The sequence below is a fragment of the Otolemur garnettii genome, unplaced genomic scaffold (genome assembly GCF_000181295.1).
Source record: "Otolemur garnettii isolate 467f Iridium unplaced genomic scaffold, OtoGar3 scaffold00131, whole genome shotgun sequence".
Taxonomy (NCBI): Eukaryota; Metazoa; Chordata; class Mammalia; order Primates; family Galagidae; genus Otolemur; species Otolemur garnettii.
Window position 1 is genome coordinate 3859711 of NW_003852526.1, and position 26768 is coordinate 3886478.

The 26768-nt window shown below is 35.7% G+C and overlaps 1 protein-coding gene across 2 annotated transcripts in view; it reads right to left on the bottom strand.

Annotated features, from left to right (window-relative positions):
* Positions 1-26768, bottom strand: part of IFT57 (intraflagellar transport 57) — a 59312-nt gene that overhangs the window by 16130 nt on the left and 16414 nt on the right. For both annotated transcript variants that reach the window (XM_003798197.3, XM_023518206.1), the window contains exon 6: positions 15847-15969. In XM_003798197.3, coding sequence (XP_003798245.1) covers positions 15847-15969 — 123 coding nt within the window. The remainder of the gene's footprint in view (positions 1-15846; positions 15970-26768) is intronic.

Below are 26768 nucleotides of genomic sequence, written 5' to 3' on the forward strand. Positions count from 1 at the left end.
GCAGAGGACTCCCTAGTTTCAGGCCAAACAGCACAGGTACAATAGGGTGTGGAAAATGACCTAGAACAACCATAAGGCTAATTATCATGTTATTAGCTTAAATCTACATTGCAGTACCCCTCCAGAATTGGGTTTTCAGAGAGGCTCATGGAAGGTCTGCATACACAGTGAAGACTTAGGTAATGTAATTCCCAATTATCCATCAAAGTGGTTCCAAGGTGACTGCTGAACCACAAGGAGGGCCCGATCCAAACACTATAAAACAATACCCCAGACCAGGGATGTCCAACCTGTTTTTTTCCTCTGCCGCAAATTAGAAGAGTAAGAGTTGCCCTGGGCCACACATTAAATACATAAATACTAACTGATAGCTAAAGAGCTGTGGTGAGTGTATCTTGCTCTGTAAACCTATATCTTGCTCTTGCTCTGTCAACCTATTTTATTCTTCCTCAATAAATTTCATTTCACATTTGCCTTGCTTTTAGTGGGTCTGGTCATTCTTCAGCTAAGAGCACACGAAGAACCATAAACCAAGAACCAAGAACAAGAACAAGATTGCTGAACTCAACAAAACTAAAATACTGAAAGCTTTGTCCTAATACCACTTCTATCAAACATAATGCTAGAATTCTTAATCAGTTTATCAGGCAAGACAAAAGGTATAAGGCTATAAAGAAAGAAGAAAAATTGACGTTGTTTGCAAATAGCATAATTGTAAATGCAGAAAACAAAAAAAATCTACAGGGCTACTACTTGAATAAGTGAAGTTTGCTGGAAATATATGTACAGCAGAACCTCTGTAAGTTGACCACCCAAGGTACTGTAACAAATTGGTCAACATATAGAAGTGATTAGCATAAGGAACTAGGCCTACTGCACTGGTAATATACATGTCTGGTCTATGAAAATTTGGTCACCTTAAGGAGGTGGTCAACTATGGAGGTTCTAATGTTTATTTTATACATATATGTATAAGGATAAAAACATTATATTTCTACATACCAGCAATAAATGGTAAATAAAATTTAAAAGATACCATCTTCAACAGTATCAAATAACAACAAATAAATCAATGTAATAAAATAGGAAGTTCAGATTAAGACTCACACTTGAGTTATGACATGCTTACTTGATTTATGACAAAGCGTCCACTGGTGAAAGGATAACTTTCTCAATAAACTGTCTGGGTCAGTTGCATATATACCATATTTAAGAATCAAAATTAGGTAGATTGTAGATCTCAATGTGAAAGGCAAAATAATAAAGCTTAAAATAGAAAACATAGGAGAATATCTTCATAACACTGAGGTAAGCAAGCAGAGATTTCTTAAAATGTGTTAGTCATACTCACCGCCATCCTGCCTGAAAAGATCATTTTGAGAATATTAAAATTAAGTCACTGTTTATCATAATAAACAAATAAAGGAGTGAAAAGGAAAGTTAAAGAGTAGATATTTGCAGTGACTATATCTGACCAGGGACTCATTCTGGATATATGAAGAACTTCTATAAATCAAAAGAAAAAGGAGATAACCTAATAGCAAAAGACAAAAGAGGATATTCAACTGTCAAATAAACTTATAAAAAGGGACTCAACCTCATTAGCCAACAGGGAAATGCAAATGAAAATGAAAACGAGATTTCACAACACAGCTACCATGATGATTTAAAGTATAAAAAGACCAAAATAATACAGAATGTTGGTAAAGATGTGAAGCAATTGGAACTTCTATACTCTGCTGGGAGGAGTATACATTTTTATAACCACTTAAAAAAAACTATTTGGCAAGGTCTACTAACGCTGAACATAGAGATATACCATGACCTAGCAATTTCACTGCTGGTAGAAATTCCAGTAGAAATGTGTATATACATTTACCAAAAGACATGCAGAAGAGTTTTCACAGCACCATTAATGAAAATAGTTCCAAACTGAAAACAACTCACATATGCCCAGATGCAGCCTGCTCTGAGAAGGATGAGACCTACAGTTAGGCAGCTTTCTACCACTGAAAAAGTGGACACCTGGAGGCTATCTGCAGTCCACTCTCTGCAGTTGGCCAGCAAGTCCTTTCTTAGAAGGGGATTTGGACAGCACATCTCTACTTCAATCACAGGGTGAAAGACTTAGTTATTAACATTATAATGATAGTTGCAGTGGTGGAGAGGTAGGGCCAAGTGGGAACTACAGTCCAAAAGTGACAAGTCTCAAGACTTCTGAGTGGGACACTGACAATTCTGTGACATGTTTAAAAAGCCCACCTGTGGTCAATGATTCTTTGCAAATCTGATGACAGGAAATCAGTTTAAGAGAAAGGGGCAGGGAAAATAGCTTGATAGAAGGAACTGCATATGCACACATCTAAGTTCAGTTTAGCAAATATTTCTGGGGCAAGTCTATAATTTACACTGCTTTCTTCAAGGATATGAGTAGCGTACTTCCCTCCTTCACACTGAACAATCCTTTCTCTACCTCTATTCTCTTCTTTCCGCTTTCCACAGCGGATTTGTTATCTCTCCTTGTTCTCCTCATCAGAATGTTCAGCTTCTTCACTGCCCACATTTGTGTGTGTATTTGTGCCTCTGAGCACATGTGAATGTGTATGAGGAGGGAAAGAGAAAGAGTGAGACTGTACATTCAATTGAATAACCTTTTTTTTTTTATGAGATCGAATTACTTTCTTAATGAAAAATGCCCACGAGGCTGCAGGATAATTACAGAATGTGACTTTCCTGAATTTTAAAGTGTGATTTCTTTCTCCATTGCCAGCAGTTTAAAGCCTTTTTTCTATGGTATACTCTTGTGCTATGGCTATGAAAGTATAATTTTCTTTTACATGTTCGAAGAACTAAATATACTACATGTAACAGTTGCATACCAATGGGGGATTTCAGGGACGTGTGAAAACAAACAGTCCCTGCCCCCCACCCCACTATCACTCGTATGTCAATGTAAGAAAAGTTCAGTATATATATGTAATATATGTCATGGGGTGTCTGTTGTAGCTGGTGTGGGAAAAATCATGATTGCTGGAAATGTATGTTTCCTCAAGGAAGTTCTTGCTTTCTAGATATTCCTTTCATTGTAGAGAAAATAAAACAATGTGCATAGTGGGTAAGCAAGACTATAACAATCACTGGTTTTCTCATACCCACCTGTCACTGAACTGAAACTGGAGGTCAAACTGTGATACCTTTGTAGTTAAATTACATTTCTAACATGCTAAGAGATCATCTATACTGACTTCCCTGTGTTTCTGAAGAGTTTTCATATGTTGACTCAGATCTATTAATCATGCTTCTTCCATTCACACCCTTTTTATATGGCCACACAGATCTTTTGAGTGAGTTTTCAGGCTTTAGAAGGAGTTACAAGCCCAGAGAAGAGATTAGGCAAGGTAGACAGGGTGTGACTGGGTCCCTCTGAGAATGAAGGAACACTCATAGGCCAAATTAAAATTTAAATATTTTATAGGATGCTGAGTAACCGTGTGGAGAACCAGATCAGATGGCCTTGACGGTCCCTCCCAACTTTAGGAATCTACTTATCAAAACGTGACTCTTGTACTGATATCACTTAAATCTCCAAAACAATAGTCATCTCCAGCATATCTGAAGGACAAAGAAACATAAATTGCTACCTTAGTATAAGGAAACAGAATCTTAAAAAGTGGGATAAAAAACATGAGCATAAAATTTGTTTAAATATTAAGAAATTTTTAATAAAAGTCAGGGATAGTGAGAACTACTGTAATATGGTTGATTGGAAAAATGAGTCAAGTCAATAAAAAGTACATTTTATAGGAAGGTCCACATGACAAATGGTTTCTTCTTCAATTCATTATTTTATATTAAGTAATTTAAAGGAAACATTAAATCATACTTTGCAATAATGAAATATTTAGGCAGTCTAGAAACTTTAATTATAATCGATATGAATTAATTCACTGCTCTCCATCACAGATGTCTATTTGAGGTGTATCAGCAATGAAGCATTAGTAATTTCCCTCTGCAGTATTTATTTAACATGCAGTCCTTATTGGTTATTTCCTTAAAATCTGCTGGCACTGTTGAGGGTCCTTAGTTACAGCTGATGGTAATCGAAAGAAAAACTCTCCTTCTCCTCGTTCAACTTGTGTTAAATAGAACCTTTCCCCATCCAGTTAAAACATTTATCATGCTCAGGGTAAATAGGAAGGAAGGTATGATCAACTATCTATAAACACAGACTATATTGAATGTTCAACAAGACCGTGAAAGAAGCAACTAAAAATCTTTTCCAATTGCTTAAGAATGGCCAGGTTTTTCTCCACCCCTTTGCTGTATTTTTACATGTATAATTTAAAATGTTATTCTATTCTTTCCCATAACCCTGATATCTGTCTATGACTCACATGTAACAAACAAAACAAAACAAAACAAAACAAAAAACAGTTGACCTTGAAAATACAAGTTTAAGTCCACAAAATAACACCTTGTTAAAAATAACACAAGAGCTCAAGACAATATTCCGTTTTGGGTAGTCTCCTTTAAAGAAAGCTTGTTTGTAAAAGTCCATCAGTGAATATTTCTCTTCATTCTCTGAGATGTCGTGGCAGTTGAGTAATCATGTAGGCTGCTCTAAAAATGTATGTGTGTCTAGTTAATTTAGGCAGTTTATTTTGATAGCATTCACCTCTTTTTGATTATAGCAGGTGTTTCAAGGATAAATTTACTGAAAATTGTATTTTGTTTAAACAACAGCAGCATGTACATTTATGGCCTTACTATATTAAAAAGCATTTATCCTCTGGCAGCAAGAGATACAATTACAAACATTTGTGACAGTAATTGGAGCTATTACTCTTGCATGGAGCCTCATGGAGACCAAGTTATTGCCACCTGTATTTACATTTGTCACTGGTAATTGTAAAAGCTAATTTTTTTTTTATTTGGTGCCTTATTTTCCCCTAAATTATGTGAATATTTCTTGATGGAAGGTCTGTGTATCAGAAAATCTGTAAGAATTATACATATAGGTACTTCATTGTTCAAATAACAAGGCAAATCCCATTTTAATGTCTATTATACATATATACATAAAATGTATTCTTAAATCTCAGGCCACAGAATATATTATGCATTTTTGCTCATGGATTCAAGAATCTGATCAATGGGCGGCACCTGTGGCTCAAAGGAGTAGGGCACCGGTCCCATATGCCGGAGGTGGTGGGTTCAAACCCAGCCCCAGCCAAAAAAAAAAAAAAAAAAACTGTAAAAAAAAATCCTATCAATATATCTTATCTAACAACCAGAGTATAAGAGTTAAGAAAGCCTCTATTCCTAAATTATAATAATATAAAGTCCCTGCAGGTCAGAAATATTTAGAAAAGCTAAATTTCATTAACAGACTCTTATACTGGATCCAAACACAATGGTGGCAGAACGTCAAACCCAGTTACTATCTTTACTACTTTAGAATGAGAAAAAATACCCCCTTTTGCTTCCAGATACAGATTTGTCTATAATAATAAAAAGAGAAATCCTATCTTTGTACCTTTCCGCAGAATCTGGCTTCCAACTGGAAAAAACTTAGATCTAATGTAGTAATTCTCCAGGTCCCTCCAGGTTCATTTAAATGGAATTCCATCTGCTGATTAGCCAAGGTCTCTCTCCCTCTTTTACCTCTTACAGCACTGGAGAGCCCCAAGGGCTCAAGGCTATTGCAATAATTCTGTCCTTACCACAATGACTCTTCCCAAAAGGTTTTCTACTGTGAACTACCCAAGGCAACATCTCTATGGTTTATTTACTTTTAAAAAAAATCCAGTTGCTTGCAGTTGAAATTTAAAGTTTAAAGTTCTTTTTACAACTGTACTCTGAGAAAAGTCAGACACTAAAAGAAGAACAGGTAAGGATGCAAAAAAAAAAAAAAAAAAAGCAGTTCAGTGAATCAAAGGTTTGAGATAATTAGAAACACATGCTGTAATACTTCCAAAGCCTTTTAAAAAATAATCTCTTTATCTAAATTCATTGTAATGAACCTGAAGATTTACATAATTACTAGAGACATTTAAGTGGAAAGAAGAGGATACCTACCCAACTATTTTTTAAAACAACAAAGCAGGAAACATTTAATTATAATTTGGGAAAAAGTCTATTTAAGTCATTAATCAAAATTTTAATTACAATATCCACAGGGCATTAAAGTATGTTAGAACATTTTTTCATCACATTAAATACCCAATATTAAATCATTATAATGTACAGTCTTTTAGGAATAAGTACTGCATAACTGGAGAAAATGGCCTAAGTACAGTTTAGTTGAAAAGTGATTTCACACTTTCTGTTCTTCTTTATTTCTGGAAAACTGGAATAAATTTTATTAATGTTCATTTGGCTTCCACTGTGGTTAAAAAGAAAACAAAACCTTGATAAACATGAATAACACTGACGATTTTGAGAAGCCACTCTCTTTTGGGTCAATGAAGTGGAGATACTAAATATACAAATGGACAACAGACAATGTCCAGCCAAATACAAAACATAACTCTGACCCCAAATCTGTAGCAAGCAGTCCTGAAGGCCAGACTACAACTCCTGCAGCAATCAGCCCCAAGCAGGACTTACCCAGTGATTACCCACTTCCCCATTTTAGTCTGCTACCAACTTCCAACTTAGGATCTACCAGACAAAGCTAAGTGTCCTCCCCTGACCAAGTAATCACACAGGATACCCTGCAGATTTCTAGACACATCTTAACATCTATGAAGCCTTTCCTTTTTTTCACTACAAATCTTTTAAATTCCCCTACGTTTGCCAATCTCAACTGATGGTGGCTGACTCTAAACAAATAACCTTTCCCTGTTCTCACTTGGGTGGTCTCTATTTCAACAATGTCAAATAAAGGTTTGCTTTTTAGAGTAAAAAGAAAACTTAAGAAGACAGAATATTCTTCCTCAAGAAACAGCATTAAATATTTCTTTGGAGGTTTAAAATTAATCACAAATACAGAAAGTGAAAATCTATATGAATATGCATCCACATTTTCTATATTCCAGAAATATGTGACATGTAGAATTCTTTGGCAGCTCAGCTTCAACTACAGTTATATTCAACTCAGCAACTGTCAATTGATTCACTTAAAAGTCAAAAAAATATATTACTATTATGGAATTAAACAATTTTCAATCATGTTGGAAAATACCATATTTTCATAATTCACCTATTGTACTCTGAAAGAAATCCTCTCACACAAGCTGAAAACAACAGCTACAACCTGCAGCAGCTACAGCCTACTGATTAGTCTAACTGTACATTCTTACAGCAATGAGTAATTACAGAATATTTCTAAATCTAGATTTTTATTTAATCATATTTTCTGTACCCTGCTTTCTATGTTTTACCTTTCAACTGGAATTCCATGTTCAACAACCACTTGTTTTTCTAAAATGACTTATTGGCATGATCTATTTCTTGCTACTGGCCTGTGCTCTCACACATCACGGTCCTTATTCTTCTCTATGTTCTAACCTCCAGCTTTTGCATAACTCTGCCCTGCCATTTTTCCACCCATATCCTAAATCTCCTGGTTTGACCACAACCAGCTAAGGTTGGCTAAGTCATCTCTGCTACCTGGCACTCATCTGGGGATTTCTGGTAACCTTCAAGTACTATAGAAGCCATTAACATCATAGTTTGTAATATTTAATGATGTGTGGAAATGCTCATATGTAATGTTATATTTTTGAAAAAAAGTATAATCACAGCAATATAAATAAACACATATAGAAATAATGGCCAAAATATAGTAAGTGATTCTTCTGGCACTATTCTAAGTGATTTAGGTACGTCAATTCATTTAAATCCTTTAACAACTCTTTGGAAGGGGTTCAAAACAAACTCCATTTTACAGATGAGGAAACTGAGGCAAAGAGTAGTTGAATAAATTGCCCACGAGGTCCCCAAACTAGCATGTGTCAGAGCCAGGATTTGTACTTAAGCAATTTGGGTTCAGAATTTGAACTTCTAGTCAGTATGCTCTATTGTCATTAATCAAAAAGGAAAAAGGCTGGGCAGTCAGTACAAATACCATATCTGTCACTTATAAAAGTGAGTTACTAAACTCTGTTTTTAGGTTCCTCATCTGTGGTAAGACATACCTGCAGCTCATAGGGTGGTGAAAAGGATTAAATAAATGAGTTAATAACATGTGAAGGGTTAAGAACAGTGCATGGTACATAGAAAACACTTAGTGGATATCAGTGATTATCATCATCATCATCATATTATTATATATACATTTAGGACAGAAAAAACTGGAAAAGTTTACAAAAGGGATAGTTGTATGACCTGATTACATCTTCATGTAAGGCTATAAAACTGTTTATAAGCCCTAGGTCACACGGTTCATAAGTGGTGTAAATAGGGACTCTGAGGGCCAAGGGAAAGCACATGAAATAGGTTCTATCCCTTCTGGGTCTTTATGGCTATCACAGCTTCACTAAGTTTCTGAAACTTGGCTCAGTAAATCAGGAACTGACAGTAGAACTAAATGTGTGATCTCCAGTTTCAAATTCATAGCACATTGCCTGCCCCCTTCCTCCTTGAAACAGTTCTTCCATATTATTTTTATAATTAAAAACAAAATCTTAAAAAGAATCAGAGGTTAGGATAATTCTTAAGTAGTTATAGATGTAAATCTAGTCTGAATATAATCACAGATGTTGTCTGCTCTAACTTAGCTTTAAATAGCAGTTGTGTATTACTTATGGGCATCAGTCTGGTTCTAATAAAGAATAATAAAAAAGAGACAGATAAAAACACAGCAGGAGAGAACAGGGTAAGAGAAATAAAGAGGGAAAAAAGTGTGGGAGGACAAAGCATAAGACGTAGAGTCACAGCATACCAACAATATTCTCAGATGATTTTAGCTGACACCAACGTCTACCTAGCTTAGATATCCTCAGGTGGTAAGTTGCTAAGAAACTGACTCCTCAGTTTTACTCATTTAGTCAAACTGAGGCATTAGTCAAGTGACAGGATGTAGGATTTGGCTGAATTTGACTCTCTCGGCAGAATGTCTGTGTCTTTAGACATAGGGATTATTCATATCTGAGTTACTCTCTGGTATATAACTATCCTAGAAGTATAATTGATGCTTGAACAACACAGGTTTGTACTGAGGCCTACTTATATGCAGATTTTTTCAATAAATACATTGGAAAAGTTTTTAGAGATTTATGTCAATTTGAAAAAATTCACAGATGAACCTTGTAACTTAGGAATATTGAAAAATTAAAAAAAGGTACTAGTCTTTTTATCATTTACTCTCATAAAATACACCCAAATCTATTATACACAGTTAATTGATCAAAACTTCATGCACACACAGACCCCACATGGTACTATTCACAGTTGAGAGAAATGTAAATAAATGTAGAGATGCAGTATTAAATCATAACTTCATAAAATTAGATGTACTGTACTGTACTACTGTAATAATTTCATAACCAGCTGTTGCTATGGCATTGAGCTCACGTGTTGCAAGTGTCTGATTAAAACACCATGAGGATAATTATCTGTGTGAGGAGTCTGTCTCTCCAGTAAATTGCCTAGCTCAGTAAAAAGTGATCTCTTGCAGTTCTTATGTATTTCTCATATTGTTTAGTGCAATACTATAAGCCCCGAATAACACCATGGAACCCATACAAAATGCCACTAGTAATACTGGAAGTGCTTCCAAGACACAGAGAAAAGTCATGACGCTACAAGAAAAAGTTGAATTGCTTGACACGCACTGTAGATTGAGGTATGTAGCTGTAGTACCCACCATTTCAAGATAAATGAATCCAGTGTAAGTATTATTGTTAAAAAAAAATAGAAAAAGAAAAGCACATTCACAAAGCTGTTGCTGCACGTAAGTCAGCAGACACAAACCTTGCACTTATTACAAAATACTTTTCTATTTCTTATTGAAACTGCAGGGTTTTTTTTATGCGTCCATAATTGCTGTAAGAAAAGAACACCTATAGCTGCTATTTTTTTTTTTTTTTTGGCCAGGGCTAGGTTTGAACCCACCACCTCTGGCATATAGGGCTGGCACCCTATAGTCCTTGAGCCACAGGCGCCGCCCAGCTGCTATGTTTTGAGAAAAAAATGAAGTCATTATACAAAACTTAAAGCAAAAGGAAGGTGTAAGATCTAAAGCTGGAGAATTTAATGCCAGCCAAGGATGGTTTGATAATTTTAGAAAAAGTTTCCTAAAAAACCAGTCAAGATTAATAAAAGCAGCTTTTGCTGCCTAAGAGGCTATTTCTAGACGGCATCAAGAAAATCATTCAGAAAGATCATTTGCCAAAACAGGGTTTTAATGTAGATGCAAAGCGCCCTATTCTGGGGGGAAAAAAATACCACGAAAGATACTTATTAGTAAAAATGAGAAAGGAGTACCAGGATTTAAGGCATGAAGGGATAGTCTAACTCTGTTTTATGTAAATATAGTCAAGTTTATGCTCAGGACTGCCCTTATTATAAAGCTACTAATCCTGGAGGCTTGAAGGGAAAGATGAGCACCAGCTGCCGATCTTTTGTACAACAGGAACCCTTTTTCTGGATTGGCTCCATTGGTGCTTTTCCCCTGAAGTCCAGAGGTACCTTGTCAATAAGAGGCTGACTTTCAAAATTCTTTCGATATTGGAAAATGACTCTGACTACCCAAAACGTTATGAGTTCAAGATTGAAGGAGCCAAAGTGTTCTACCTGGCCCTGTTACATACTGTCAACACTGTGGGAGAGAGAGCCCTGACAGAAAAACATCCTGAAAGTCTGGAAGGATCAGAGCAATGAAATGTCATTGTTATGGAAAAAGCTGTGAAAGTCACCAAGCCCCAAACAACAAATTTCTACAGGAGAAAACTAAAACTGTGTCCAGATGTTGTGCTGGGCATGACCTCACAGGATTTATGACAGAGTTGATCAAGGAAATTATAAAGAGACCATGGAGATGGCAAAAAAAAGGATGTGAGGTAAGATGAAGAGTTTCAAGATACAGATCTGGGAGAAACCTCAAAAACTAACAGACACCACGCCAGAGAAATTAACAAAAGGTGACTTGATGCAGATGAGTGCTTTCAAATGAGTGCCAGATAATGAGAAAAAAGTAAAAGGAGTAGAAGAAACAGTGCCAGAAAACGAATTATCCAAGAAGTCAAATTGCTTTTGACTTCTTTTATGATGTGGACCCTTCTATGATACAGGTATTAGAACTAAAGCAAATGGTGGAAGGATTGTTACCATTTATTACAAATTTTGTACTCATAATTAAAGTGATAATTTAGTTAGGTCAAACCACAGTGTCCTTAAAAACGTAATTTAACACAGGCATATTTGAAGGGGCCAAATTTCTGCATTTGATTTCTGCCCTTGAATAACAAATCAACTCATGACTGTTTTTGAATCACAAAAAAAAAAAAAAAAAATCAGAAACAATTTTAGAGAAATGAAAAAGCAAAAAAGTCAGACAAAAATTACAATGTATATTTTTGTAAAGTTACACCAAGCATGCCTGCCCCTCCTGCCTCTCCTTCCACCTTTCTACCCCTGCTACCTTTGCCACTCTGGAAACAAGACCAATCCCTTCCTCTGCTTCCTCTTCCTCCTCTGCCTACTCGAGATGAAGACAAGGAAGATGAAGACTTTTATGATGATACACTTCTACTTACATGATAGTAAATACATTTTCTAGTAGGCTATTAGTAGTTAAGTTTGGAGGGAGTTGGAAGTTACATGGATTTTCGACTGCACAGGGATTGGACCACCTAACCTCCATGTTGTTCAGGGGTCAACTGTAATTACCAGAAGCATTCTCTATAATCAACACTAAAAAGGGAATTACTAATATAGTCCATTCAAATCAGCAAATAACAAAACTCCTTTATCTTCAGTTGTGGAGCATATTATTTGTATTTTTGGCAACATTTATTTTCCTAATTGTATTTTGTTTAAGCTAATATTAAAATTAGTTTGCATTCTTTGAGAACTGGCAACAGTAGCAAGTGTTGCCAGACAATAGGAACAAGCTAGTTGAGCAACAGAAGTGTAATTGCAATAGTATGGCGAGTACACAAAATAAAATACTGGTATGTGATAGGATATCATCAAAGCGTATACACTATAATATGCAAAAAGAACAGAAAAGGAGATTGACTTCTTTAAATTCACTGCTAGAAAGCATCAGAAGACTTAATTTCTGAGAGAAAAAAGCAAAACAATTATGTGATTCAGTACCAAACAAATACAGCATTTATTTATTTTAAACACAAGGCCATTTTAAAGAAATTGATTAGGATCATTGATCCTCAAATAATACATTTCTTTTTTCTTTTTCTCTTACACATAAAAGTGAAATCTCTACATGTCCTAATATAGCCTGTGTTGAGTGAAAGGTTATCATTTTGGCCAAAGTAAAAGAGATTTGATTTTGGTAGATCAGGAGTTGAGAAAGAATGGGAGTTACCATGATGTTGGCGTCAACCTTTTCTGGAGTAGGATAATGAGTCTGCGAGAAGAAACCTCATATGTAACTAGATTATTTTATTTCTAAGACATGAAAAACATTCCTTTATTCATTAGCCCCTTATTTTCTCATTAATGTATAATTTTATTTTTCCTAAGATGAATAAAAAATTGACCCCAAAGCTGCATTTCCCAAATGCTATATCTAAAAGACTTAGAAGAAAGAAGAGTTTGTGAAATACTAAACACAAAGGCCAGTCTAAATAAGAATTCTGCAAAAAAAAAACAACAATAAAATATGACTTTAGGTCAGTAGATTTTATCACAAAAATCCAAATTCAAAATGCTATCTACATATTTTAAACAGTGCTGAAAAAAAGAATATCATCAGGTATTTTGGTATGCTGCCTATAAAAATTAATTGTATAATTAATTTTGGGGGGTATATCCTCCATAAGATGAAAGATGATAGTATGCCATGAAAATGAGAGTCCAACTTTCAGCTAGTTAATTCTTCCCTAAATCAAGAGAATATTGATTCTCTAAGAAACCAGGATTTTGATGACTACAACTTAGGTCTGTTATAGAATTTGACTTGCACCAAGTTTTGTAAAAAGTGTACATGTTAGTAGTTACATTTAGATTCTTTCTTTCTTTATTAAGTTACTTCTATTATGTGAAGATCAATGATGGCTTTAAAAAACTTATTAGGTTCTAAATGAGATGTTTGATTTCTAGAGTTTACTTAGCTTTAAAGTAAGCAATTTAAATTTGCTTTCTAGTGGGATTAAGCTATACTTGAGAGTTACCAACCACACAATTATTTTAACATGTTATTTTAACTGGAATCACAGTAACAGTGACTTTTAATTTTATTAAGAGAATTTATTCTGATAAAACCAAAGTATCCGAAATTACATTTCCACAGAAAAATAACATTTCTGCAAATGAAGATTTCCAGCAGAGATCTAACCAGTGAAGAAATTCTTATTAATATTTTAAATATATATTTACATGTAAAAGCTATGCAAAGAATTTACCTCCAGTACAAATAATAGCTATCCTCCCTTATGACTAGGTAAATACATGGTAAGTGGGCTACAGGATTTGCCCATTTACCTTGTGTAGGTATGATGCCTATAAAAGTTAATGGCATAATTAATTTGGGGGGAGGGTATATTCTCATAGTTCCACAGCTATTCATAGTGTAGTAAGACCTCTATCAACTTTATTCTAATCTGGGACTTTTCTAGGAGTCTAGGCTACTTCTTACCTGCTTTGAGATATAGTTCTACAAGCCCCAATCCAGACATTCTAAGAATGAATTAGCTTCAAGGGCACTCTAAAAACAGTAACCTTTGCAGGGCTTATACTTTGGGGGCAGACACAGGACCAGACTTTCAGAGTGGTAAGCTTTCCTAGAATCTTGTTTCATAATGTTGGGGGCTTATGTCCAACCTCCAAGGATAAAACTCTTCCTTCAGTTTCTTTACCTAGATGTCTCTTTCTCCCCTTTTGTACAGACTGTCATACTATAGTGTTTATTAAAGGTCACCCATAAAGCTGCCATACCTAGGGAAAATGGGAAACTGTAGCTAGATGTACCTTTATTTACAAAACAGCCATTACAAAATTTTACAAAGAGGTGGCCAACATGTAGAGAATACTGTAAATATTCTGTAAAGTTTTATAATGAATATTTTGTAAGTAAAGTTATATCTAGCTACAATTTCCCTCTGTGTAGAGACTTTATGGGCAACTTTTGGGATATTGTGTAATACTAAGGAGAATAGTATTGTTTAGTCACCTATTAGCAGGTTCTGATCATTACAGTTGACCCTTGAACAACAGGGTAGTTAATTGATCCTCTGTGAAACAGAAAATGTGTGTAACTTTTGACTCCTTCAAAAATTTAACCATTAATAGCCTACTTAACTATTACTAGCATACTGTTGACCAGAAGCCTTATTGATAACTTAATTGATTGACATGTATTTTGTATGTTACATGTATTATATAGTATATTCTTATAATAAAGTAAGCTAGAGAAAAGAAAATGTTAATAAGAAAATCATATGAAAGGCCAGACATGGTGGCTCATGCTTGTAATCCTAGCACTCTGAGAGGCTATGTCAGGAGGATTGCTTGAGCTCACAAGTTTGAGACCATCTTGAGCAAGAGTGAGACCTTATCTCTACTGAAAATAGAAAAACTAGCCAGACATTCTGGCAGGTGCCTGTAGTCCCAGTTACTCAGTAGGCTGAGAAAAGAGGATCGCTTGAGCCCAAGAGACTGAGGTTGCCATGAGCTATCATGACTCCGCAGCACTCCCACAGTAAGACTCTGTCTAAAAAAAAAAGAAGAAGAAAAGAAAAGAAAAGAAAAGGAAAAGAAAAAGAAAGAAAGAAAGAAAATAAAATCATAAGGAAGAGAAAATATATTTATTCTTCAAGTGGAAGTGAATCATTAAGGCCTTCATCCTCATCAGCTTCACAGGCTGAGCGGAGAAAGTGAAGGGAGAGGATGGGTTTTGCTGTGCCAGGGCTGTCAGAGACAGAAGTAAATGATGTGGGGTGACAAGAGAGGCAGGAATACTCTGTGTAACTTTTATTGAAAAAAATCCATGTATAAGTAGATGTGTACAATTCAAACCTATGTTGTTCAATGGTCAACTGTACTTATAAAATTGGAGGAAGGAAGTGGAAACTTGATGCAATGACCAGTTCATCTGGTTTAATCCTAAATATTATTATCTATGACTTCTTGATTATTTTATTAATATTTAACCCTGAATTATGTGTACTGAATATCCAGGACCACTTCCAGGCTGCCTTTTGTCTTGCTATCCAGCAGAGTTCTGAATCATCTCTTAACCCTAATCAGTTAACATAGTCATGGAATTCCTATTTACCTAAACAAAATATAATTTCCAAGAAAATACATCGAAATGTATTCTGAAAATACTTCCCAATCCCAGGGAAACACGGTGTGTTCCAAACCACTCTTTTAACATATTGCCATACTAGAAAAACAATTTTCCTTGGCGTCACGGTCTTTTATTATACCTGAAGGTAGAGACACGTGAGTTATATATGCTTCACAAAGCCACCACTCAAACCTAGTGGGAGTTAAATACAACTTACATGCAATTAATATAAAAATCTTTTCCTTGCTTCTTGAACCATATTACATTATTTTTTATTCAACAATTTGTTAAATCTCTAGTAAGACCAAAAGCTGAAAATTAAATTCTCCTACCCTTCTTAATCATTTGTACAATTGGGAGTACTTCTACACGTAAAATTTCCTTATAAAAAATTTCTTTAACAAAACGTGTTCTCTCTCCAATACCTTATTGTCAGTCCTGATCGTGACTTTCAGTTGTGGTAGTACACGTTCTACTTCTAGATTCCATTCTGCAGCATCTGTTGTGGATTCCAAAATATCTTCTTGTTTGGCAGACTCCTTCGTATCCTAAGAAAGGAAAGATATCACAAGATTGAGAGTTTATAAAAAGAAATGGTAAAATTTTGAGGCATTTTAGCAGCATTGCGCAATTTAAATCAAAGGCTGGTAGTGTTAAAATTATAGTGGAAGAAGAAATTTTCTGTTCTCCTACCAATGTTGAAAGAAAATAATGCACCAACCTGGTTGAATAACAAAATAAGTATTTTTTTTTTAAAAAGGAAGCAAATATATAATTCAACTATTTTCACATGGAAGAAGTTTTGAGATATATTGAACTCAATGGGAATACTATCAGGCAAATCATTTATGTTTGTTAACTGGTAACAGTAGAAGAGATCCTTACTCATGGTTTGATTAAAAATAAATTGTCTTAGTTTGAATTTATCATACTGATATATAAACACAAAATCTGAAAGACAAAAAATATGAAATCCCAGAAGCAAACAGCTCATTATTCACCAGTTTTATATTCATAATTAAAATGATAATTTAGTTAGGCCAAACCACAATGTTCTCAAAAATGTGATTTAATATAAACATACAAATAGGGCAGGGATCAAATTTCTGCATTTGATTCCTGTCCTTGAATAATAAAATGAACTTCTAACTGTTCATAAATCATAAGCTCCCTCCTTTTTTTTCTCTCAGCCCTTCATATTTCAGCATTAAGTATGTTTAGATCTGAAAATGTAAAGAATGCACAAATTAGTGATTTGAGGACATAATTTAAGGCATTCATTTGGTAGCAATTTTTCTCTTTAAGCCTCTCAAATTATAAGCAAATCTAAAGAAAAAATTCAAAGATTTATGTAGAAAAAAAGAGACTCAAGAGACATAAGCAGCTAAATACAATGCATGATATGAATATTAATTTGAATAATCTGTAAAAAGATATTTTTGAGACCATCAGAAAAACTGTAATATAGGAATTATTAGATGATATGAAGAAATTATTATTAATTTTGCCAGTATGACATAGCATGGTGGTTATGTCTGAAAAGGCCTAAGTTAGAGAGAAATGCTGAAATATTTACAGGTGAATTGATATGTTCTAAACTTTAAACCACTATGAGGGGGCTCGGTGCCTGTGGCTCAAGTGGCTAAGGCACCAGCCACATACACCTAAGGTGGCGGGTTCGAATCCAGCCCGGGCCCGCCAAACAACAATGATGGCTGCAACCAAAAAAAATAGCCGGGCATCGTGGTAGGCGCCTGTGGTCCCAGCTACTTGGAAGGCTGAGGAAGGAGACTCGCTTGAGCCCAGGAGTTGGAGGTTACTGTGAGCTGTGATGCCACAGCACTCTACCCAGGGGGACAGCTTGAGTCTCTGTCTCAAAAAAAAAAAACCAAACCACTATGAGGTAAAGAACAAAAGGGAGCAGCTTCAGACAAAACATGACTGAGAAAATATTAATAATTGTTGAAACTGGGTAATACTGTTTAAGAGTTCTTTTTCTAGTTCTGTATAGGTTTGCAATATTCCATAATACAAACTTAAAAATAAAAGACTAGGTAAATAACCTCATGGTGAGGTTCATGTTCTTAATGTGAATCATGTCACTAAAAGACATTTCTTAATGAAAGCTCCTTAGCTTCATCTTTCCAATTCAGAATAAGTAGAAGATTCATCTTATATTGGGGTTTGTATTTTTGTGGGAACTTGAGGTCTTTAGGGGCTTTGAACTCACTGCCAACGGAGACTCTCGGGCACCGCTAATATAATAAACTTCTCCTACCTCCTAGCTCATAGTATTAAGTCCTGAATGGACTCAGAGCCTTAAAAAAAGCATATATTGCTTTTTGTCCAGAAATACAGGGGACTATATATTTATAACCTCAATTTTGAAGATGGATAACTAATATGTACTTTTATACTTTATAACATGTGGTTTGAATTTATTCAGTTACATTCCATTTTAAAAAACGTAAGTATAAAAAAGTATAAGCATTAAGTAAAATGTGGAAAATCAAAGTGAAAAAAGCTCAAGGTTCTATTTTACACATTAAAGTGCTCATCTAAATATAGATATATTCTATTATTTTGAGAACTTAATATACACTTCTATATGAATTGAATCCAGCATAGCACAAGAGCGTCATAGCTGGGGAAGAGGGTGCAGCATTCACAAAGTGGGTATGTATAACGTTAAATGAGACTATAAAGGGATAACAAGTCTCTATGTTGAAACCTAAATCACGAGGAAGGTTCTCTCTCATGCAAATTCACACTGGCATCAACAACATGCTTATGTTTAGAAGAGCCCAGCGCATGAGCATTCCCTGTTATGTCTAGGTACCAACCCATCCTAGGATCTAGGAGGCCTGACTCTGACAAGTTAATTTATATACCAAACAAGGTAGACCAGTGGGTCCAGGGAGGATATATGCCCTGCTAGTGCCATTAAGTCCTGATATTTGGAGTACATTTGTGGCTACATACATGGTCTTGCTCCTGCCAGAGTTATGGGCCCCACAGCTCAATCCCACAAAGAAAGGCTGAACCAAGAGGATGTATCTTCTCAGCAGCAGTTTTAAATGATTCTTAATAGAATGTAGATACGACTTAAAAATAAATTTGATTTATGGAGCCACTGTTTGGGTGAATTGAAGCTGGATGCCGTTGATTAAATACCAGAGCCAATGCTTTCCAACCTCATCCACTCACTTTACCCTTCCTTCTGCCCCTCCTTATAAGAAGATGAAGTCCAAGGCAGCACCTATGGCTCAGTGAGTAGGGTGCCAGCCCCATATACCGAGGGTGGTGGGTTCAAACCCAGCCCCAGCCATACCTACTCGGGAGGCTGAGGCAAGAGAATCGCCTAAGCCCAGGAGTTGCAGGTTGCTGTGAGCTGTGTGATGCTATGGCACTCTACCAAGGGCGCCAAAGGTGATAAAGTGAAACACTGTTTCTATCAAGGAAAAAAAAAAAAAAAAAGGTGAAGTCCAGGATCACCAAACAATGCCAGAGGAAACACCCATCCACATTCCCACTTTCTTCAGCATTGAATATAGAATTGTTCAGATTGTGAATAAGATACTTAATTTTTTTTTTACTCAAGGAAAAGCATGTTTCTCTAATTTTCACAAAGGCAAATGGGTTTATAGTGGCTCTGTTTGAATTAGACCCAGAATCTGAGTTAGCAGGGTACATGAAGATTAAACTCCGCAGTTAGATATCCCATGAATGAGCTATTTGTTTTTATACTGGGCCCTTTAGTAAGTTGTGTTTACCTTACTAGCTTATTATTTGGTTCTCTTAAGCAATGATTTGCTACCTCCTACTCACAATGTCCTAAAATGATTTAATGTAGGAGTTCAAAAATTTTCACTCATTCCTAGGCCATAATTAATATACTGGGGGAAATGGCCTGGTTACTAAATGAAGAAAGGGTGAAAAGAGAACATTAGGTTTGGCAGAGTAGCATTAACTTACTCAACTATAGTCTCTTTCTATTTCCATGTTTGCACGTCTATTTCATAACCTCATTCCTCACTCAACATTTCTTAATGCCTTAATAACTGGATACATTAACTGAGGAAGTCCTATATGAATATAAATCATTTTAAAACTCTATACTGTGCCTTAGTGTGCTTTGAGAAAATCTTTTGTTTCTTCATTTAACAAATGGTATTTTATGCGGGGCTATTTGTAAAAGAGAAATAAACTGCTGTTTTTGCTTTAAATTTTATATCATCATGACAAAGTCCCTCTCTGAAATGTTAACTAAGATAAAGCACAGCTCTTGGGAAATTGCATTTTCCAATTTCTTTACTGCTGCTGAAGAAACAATTAGAAGCTCAATAAGACATAAGCTTTTTAGAAGTCTCATTTATAATTAATTAATTAAACCAGTAAACCATTTCTTAAGCTTCTACAATATTCAAGGTAAGAATCCAGGCACCATGTTCAGTGTAGAAATATAAAAGAATTTAATCTCTGCTTGCAAAGTGTTTATAGCCTAAGTGGAAAGAATTTGAGGTCAGTTGGGAGAAATAATTAGTCCTTGATAAAAGAAGAAACCCATGAGATAAAAACTGATCCTAAGACTGCCAAAGGAAGAATTGAAGATAACAGTCTAAAAACCATCCCCAAACAGTAACCTTGGGATGTCAAACTGTGTGGTACAACATCTATGTCAGTTCAAGAAGCAAACAGGCAATGTTAATAGCCTGCTCAGGAAACTGAGGTAACTTTCCCAATGTCACATCCAGTAAGTGGCAGGTCCAACCAGTGTTATTCTAGCTCTAAAACATTTTATCGTATGTGTACAAACCCTTTGTCATGCAGCTCACAACTATTTTCCTCTAGTTTATCCCTTGCCTTTTAAGTTTATAATGTTCCCCACCCCACCTTCCTAAAATAGAGTTTTAATTTTTATACATTCAGATTTATCAGCATTTTTATTTTACATTCCTGGTTTTTCTCATCATACTTTGCCACGCCTACTTTAACCTATGAGCATAACATTTATCATTCATGCTTTTTATTATTTTTGTGCCTGATTATTTTTTTTTAACTGTTGATCCACGTGGAGTTCACTTGGGTGTAACATAGAAAGGAGGAATCCGCTTTTTCTCCAATGGATATTATCTCCTCACCATTTAATTGAATAGCTTGGTTTTCCCCACTGATTCATGTTGCTATATAGACTAATATCACCACATATTTGAATTATTTTATGGATTCTGTACTACTTCATTAATCTATTTCAGTGTCAGTTTCGTATCTTTTTTAGGCTTACAAAAAAATGCACCAATAGCACACAAATAATTCTCACATACCCTTCGTCCAGATTCCCCAAATGTTAGCATCTTATATAACCTCAGGGTAATTATGAATGAAGGAATACAATGTTTTATTTCTGGATGCTGAGATTTGGGGAAATTTTCACATTTTTCCTTCTATTTTTTTGTGCTTTCATTTTTTTTAAAACACAGGGAACATATTTCACTTCTAAAAAGAATGAAGCTTTTAAAATAAGCAGGTAAAAATATAGGTTTGATTAACTTCCAGAAACTAGCTGGTACAGGTGGTAAATGCCTTAGGAGTCTGAATGAGAGAGAAGTATATATTTAATCTCACAATGGTGAGATTTAAGTTTAGCCTTACAAGGATACAAAAGATATAACTAGGTAGAAAAGAGACAAGACTAGTGTTTACAGGGAGGAAAACAGCCTAAGCCAAAATACTGAAACACAAATGAACACAGTTTATGAAGATCAGAATAAGGAAAGAGACTAGGGACTTAAAAAGGTGAAGCAGATATGCTCATAAGGAGTTTGAAAACCTATGGGAGGACCTGGTTAACTGGAATAAGGGATTTGTGGAAGAAAAAAAATTTGCTGGGTGGACAACTGTCAAATTGCTAAAGGTCTTGAAATGGCTTCAGATCAAAATGCTACTGCTCAATAATCTATATTAATATAAATGGACCTGTAGACAATGAAAAGCTGTCAAGAGTTACTGAAGTCAGGATGACCTGATACATGTCATGTTTTGGTAAGTCACATAGAAGAGCAGGATGAAAAATAATTTGGACAAGGGTGGGTGTAGCATTGAAGGATGAGGACTAAGGGCCACTTAGGACACTACCATTATATAGTCCAGACAGGTGATGAAAAGAACATAGCCTTGAAAGACAGCTGAAGGGGTGGATATGACAGACACTTCAAAGGCAGTGTGCATAGATCTTAGTGACTACCTAGACATCCTGGATGAAAATGACAGTCAGATATTCAAAGCACTAACATGGTCAGGGACAGGTGATGGGTGGATTTAAGGATATAGGGTTATAGAAGACTGAAAAATGCACATATTCTGGGTATCCACCTAATATGCTGAATTATGTAATAAATATCTGCTATTAGTATTGATGTAAGACATATAACCTATCTATTTATAGAATGACAGGTCTCCAATAATACCTGAAAAAAACAATGTATTCCTTTTCATTAGATTTCCCTTAGTCATTTCTGTAGGAGAGAACTTGTGTGACAGCAAACTTAACCTAGTCCATGTGACAGATTATGAAAATAAATCCATGATGTCACCAGGGCTTCCTAATTTACATTGAAATGCAAGGTTCTTGATACCTTATATCCTATGTAAACTTTTTACTCAAAAATACTCATGACAATTTAGGGACTTATTTGTATTGAAGGGTGGGGCTTTTTCTATTCTCCTACAACACATAAGAATGTTGGCAATTTCAGTGTCTAGGAAAGGAGAAAAAGTAGACAAAATAAGAAATAAATACAGTGCAGACTCTCTGCCACTACCACATCAGGTGCTGTCCACAAGTTAGGTTTTAGTAATTTTAAAACAAGACTAGGAAGAATTATTTGTGTCCCAGTTTATAGATAAGAAAGGTGAGTCACAGAGAGGTTAATTAACTTGCCATAACCCTGTGGCTTAGTGACACACAGTCAGGATTTTATCTAAGTCTACTATTTCTGCCAGAATCTATCTTGAAGGTATTAACCTAGATCTGAAAGGGACCTTGGAAAGTCCTTGCTTCCTCCTTCTTCCTGGACGCACAATGAAACTAGGATGAAAATAAGGCTCTCTCATATTTCAAGTGTGGACTCAAAAGCTACACTGAAGATCAAGCAAAATTTTGTCTTTTACAACCAGCACGAACTGCTGCTTAAGCCTCTGCTGAGCAGTGAGAAGCACAGCTTTTTTCCTCTAGCCCACATTTCCTGTTCACCTCCACATGTAAAAGTGATGGTGGTGGTGAGGGTTAGCTACCAGAGAAATAAAAGCATTTACACAGTCATAATGTGTCCCATCACACTTGAACATGTGGCATTTTAACCATGTCTCCTGTGAAACACCAACCATAGAACTCTCTCATGACAGGGAGAAGTGGTGCCACAAAACTATTTTAGGGAAAGAGAAGAAAAAACATTTTCCTCAAGCAAGAATCAAAATCAATGGTAATCTATGAGACAAGCTATGCTGTAGAATAGTTCCCCCCCCCGTTACTCAGAAAGGATCTTTTGCCTAGAAGAAAAGTGTAAATCATATGTCAAGCGAAGAAAACTGAAAGCATTTAAGATGTTAACCAAAGTAGATCCATCTTCTTCCCCTCTTTGATTACAATACTGCAGGCTTGCCTACGTGACACCCTAACTAAAACTGCAATGACGTTTTTAGTCTAAGCCCATATTTTTACTTCCTTTCAGCTTCTGCTTTTTAAGCTAAAAAAGTCTCTCATTCTTTGTACAATGAATTTTTTTGCTAAGTAATTAAAAATCAATTGTGTTTAAACCTTTTGAGATACTTGGTTTTATGCTGCATAACTCAGGATTTGGTTTCTAAAACCTCAAATTTAGCATTTCAAAGAAGAATAGTATCTATGGCATGTTTGAAAAAAATGTTGTGAAATGAAGTGATGGGCATTTAAAAATAGAATTCAGAGAGTGCATAGCTCCCTCTCAGCTTTTTTCACTGGGAGAGGAGAATGACACATCTGCATTAGGCTGCCAGAACATTGTTGCCCTGATTATGTTGAATTTCACAATGGAGAAGGGAGCTACAGAGACGACTTATAACTATAACGTGGCCACCACAAACAGAGGATGTTCCCCATTGACATACCCAATTTAGAAATAAAAATGACCAGCACATCTTGCCATCAGAGCCTGCCATCCTTGCTCTCCTCTCCCAGCTCTGAACATACTATAACACTAATCATAAAGGCCCTGCCTCGAGTTATAATTCAGCATCAGTGTCCTCTTCCACACCCACTCTCAGGGGAGCTCTGGCTACATTTCAGACTTCAAGAATGCTCGGGAATCAGAGGGCTGCAGAGAATGTGGAACTTTGTGGATTAGCCTTGAAGCCTAATATCTATTCACAATGCTTTCCTTCTAAGAAAACCTATCTCGAAATTAAAATAATTAACTTACAAATGAAAAAAGCAATCCCTAATTGTAGTTGGTTTCCTGAAAAGTATTATTTTTGGCAAAATCATAATTAATGTGGGGGAAGTGGAGAAGGAAATCATACGCTAAGAGTGGCTTTAAATATACATTTTTTAAATCTCAAAGTAAATATTCAGAAAAGCACCTGCTTCTAAAACTAATCAATTTTTATCACAGCAAACACTCATCATCAATAGGAGGAACCCTTATTTCTTTGAGCGGTCATGAAATACTACTGCTTTGTCATGATCTGCTTAGGCAGACATTTAAAATTTCTTACGGGCAGACAGTATTTCTTTACAAATTCTTCAGAGTATCACTTACAGGCTTCAACTACAGGTATGTTGGCATAGTCAGGAAGATAGGTCACTCCTGTTTCAAGGAAGGATTTGCTGCCTAGCTGCAGGGAATGTGGCAGCAGACAGTTTCCTGCTGTTAGCTCCCTCAGGGTCTGTCTCATCTACAGAGAGCCACCTCACCTGGCAGTGCGTCCTTCCCAGGACAGTCTGCATCCAGAGATGGAACCAACCAGTTAACACTTGCTGCAGAGTTCCAAAATGCCAAAGCACCAGGTTGGCCAAGTCTTTGTCAGGCCTGTGTTGGGCATCCCTGTGTCCAATCCTTTCTTCCCTTCTCTTTTTAAATATGTCTACTTCTAATAAACATCTTGTACTCTAAACTGTCTCAGTGTCTGCTTCTAGAGAACACAAATTGTGATGTGCTTTCTGACTCGCATTCTCCATTCCTTCCTTTTACCAGAAGTCTTAGGAAAATGTTGGTGTATACCCAACTCCTAGCATGATACTTAAGAGCATGCTTTTCAGGATCTAGCCTTCACTTTATTTAATAAAAGGAAGAAATATGTCGATGTCTCCATGCATTATCTCACATGATACACAGAGGAGGACATAATCATTAAGTTATTTTCCCTAGGAAGATTAAACCTTAACTTGCCTATAAAATTATAAAATAGCATGCATTCAGGCATGCATTCATTTGATAGTAGTGATTATTGAGCAACTTTTGCACGCTAGGAACAGGTAAAGAAAGCAGTGAAAAAGCTCCTGCTCTTGAAGAGTTTGCATTCTGGTAGTTGAGACATACAATAAACAAATCGGCAATTAATACGAAACCATACCAGGCTCTATGAAGAACGATCAAGCAGGGTGAGAGGTGGAGAATGACTGGAGAAGCACCTATTGTTTTAAAACCACAGGTAGAGAGGGATTGCTCTGACCTATGCATTGCTGGGCTTGTACACATTTAGTAAATCAATTTCCCTGATAGTGTGTATCATTCTTGTCCTAGTGAAGAATTCATCATGCTCAGCTTTACTAACATTATATTTCATTGTGAGTCCACCTGCTACATAAAACATAAAATCTTAAATCTATGTTACTAACCTATATAGCAATTGTGTCTTGGGGAAAGAGCAGCCTGAGCCATCATAAGCTGTAGTCAGACACAGCTGTCTCAGGCAGATGGCTTTAGTGGGCAATATCATAAGCTTGCCAGATTTTTTAAAATATGAAAGGGTTTTCTGCCTCATTAGTACTCCATGGTTGACCATCCACCAACACCTGGTGTTCATACTTATTCCTCTTGTGGAAATGTAACTAAACATAGTCTTAGTGCTAAAGGATATACGTTCTATCATCTTTATCCAAAGGATCTAATTCTTAGATCATTTCTAAGGGCACAGCTAGGAGAAAACCCCCTTCTCATACAATTTGAGATGAAAAATTAAAATCAGGACCAATAAGGACTTAGAGTAATGGTAGAGGCGAATTAAATTACTTTGCTCTTGCCCAACACTCAAACTTCTTTGTCCACAAGGAATCCTGGGTGGTCTTCACAGTTCTCCATTGACACCATCACCATAAGAATAAATAACACAAATGACAGGTTCTTCCTAAGAGTAATGATGTACATCTCTACTTTTATTTTTCTTCTTGTACACTGGAGCACTTTTTCACAATCATCCTCAACATATACATTACATGCACACCAACATTATAGTACATTATGTACTTGCTCAAGGCAGAAATCAAATTCTACCTCCGTCTGCTTGAACTCTCAGTATGAGGTAAAATTTAGGGAAAAAATAATAGACCTCAAATTTGAAGAAACTGTTCAAATTCAGGCACTGTAATTCTTAGCTTTTTAAAAAGATCAAACTGTCCCAAGGTTATAAATTTTAAGGCATATATTTGTAAAACAGAGGTAACAGCATCTATCCAAATTCCTCATAAAGTCAGTAAAAAGATGTGTTTTAAAGCATTTTGAAAACTACATAATGATCAAAGATGTTGTTACAGCTGGAGTTTTAGACTGAAGTGTTAACATATTATTCTGATAAAACTTAATTGATCAATAAAAATATCTTCATTCCCTTAAGAAGTATTTATTCAATAATTTCTGTGTTATACTACAGGGAACAGAAAACAGGACAGCTATCCCTGTTACTAAGGAGCTTACAAATCAGATATCAATAGGGGAATATCAGGGAATATGTAGTTTAGTATTTGCCAACACTTACTGAGTACGTTCCACGTGATGTTGTTATGGTGCCTTATAGCTAGTAACTGTCTTAGTCTCCAAAAAGCCTACGTAAAACGTAAATTTTTATTTCATTTTACAGCTAAAGATGAGGCACAAGAAGCTGGAATCTTGCCCAAGGTTGTAATCCTAGTCAGTATTAAAATCAAGTCACATACTCAGGTGAGTCAGCCAAGGTGAATCAGCCATGTTATTTTACATCTTAAGTTGGGCAAAAAACACACACGTCATTAATAATAACTAATGAGAATTAACAATACAATGGCAATAAACGATAAATGAAGAGATCATCCTGGGGACAGGTGGTCAGGTAAACC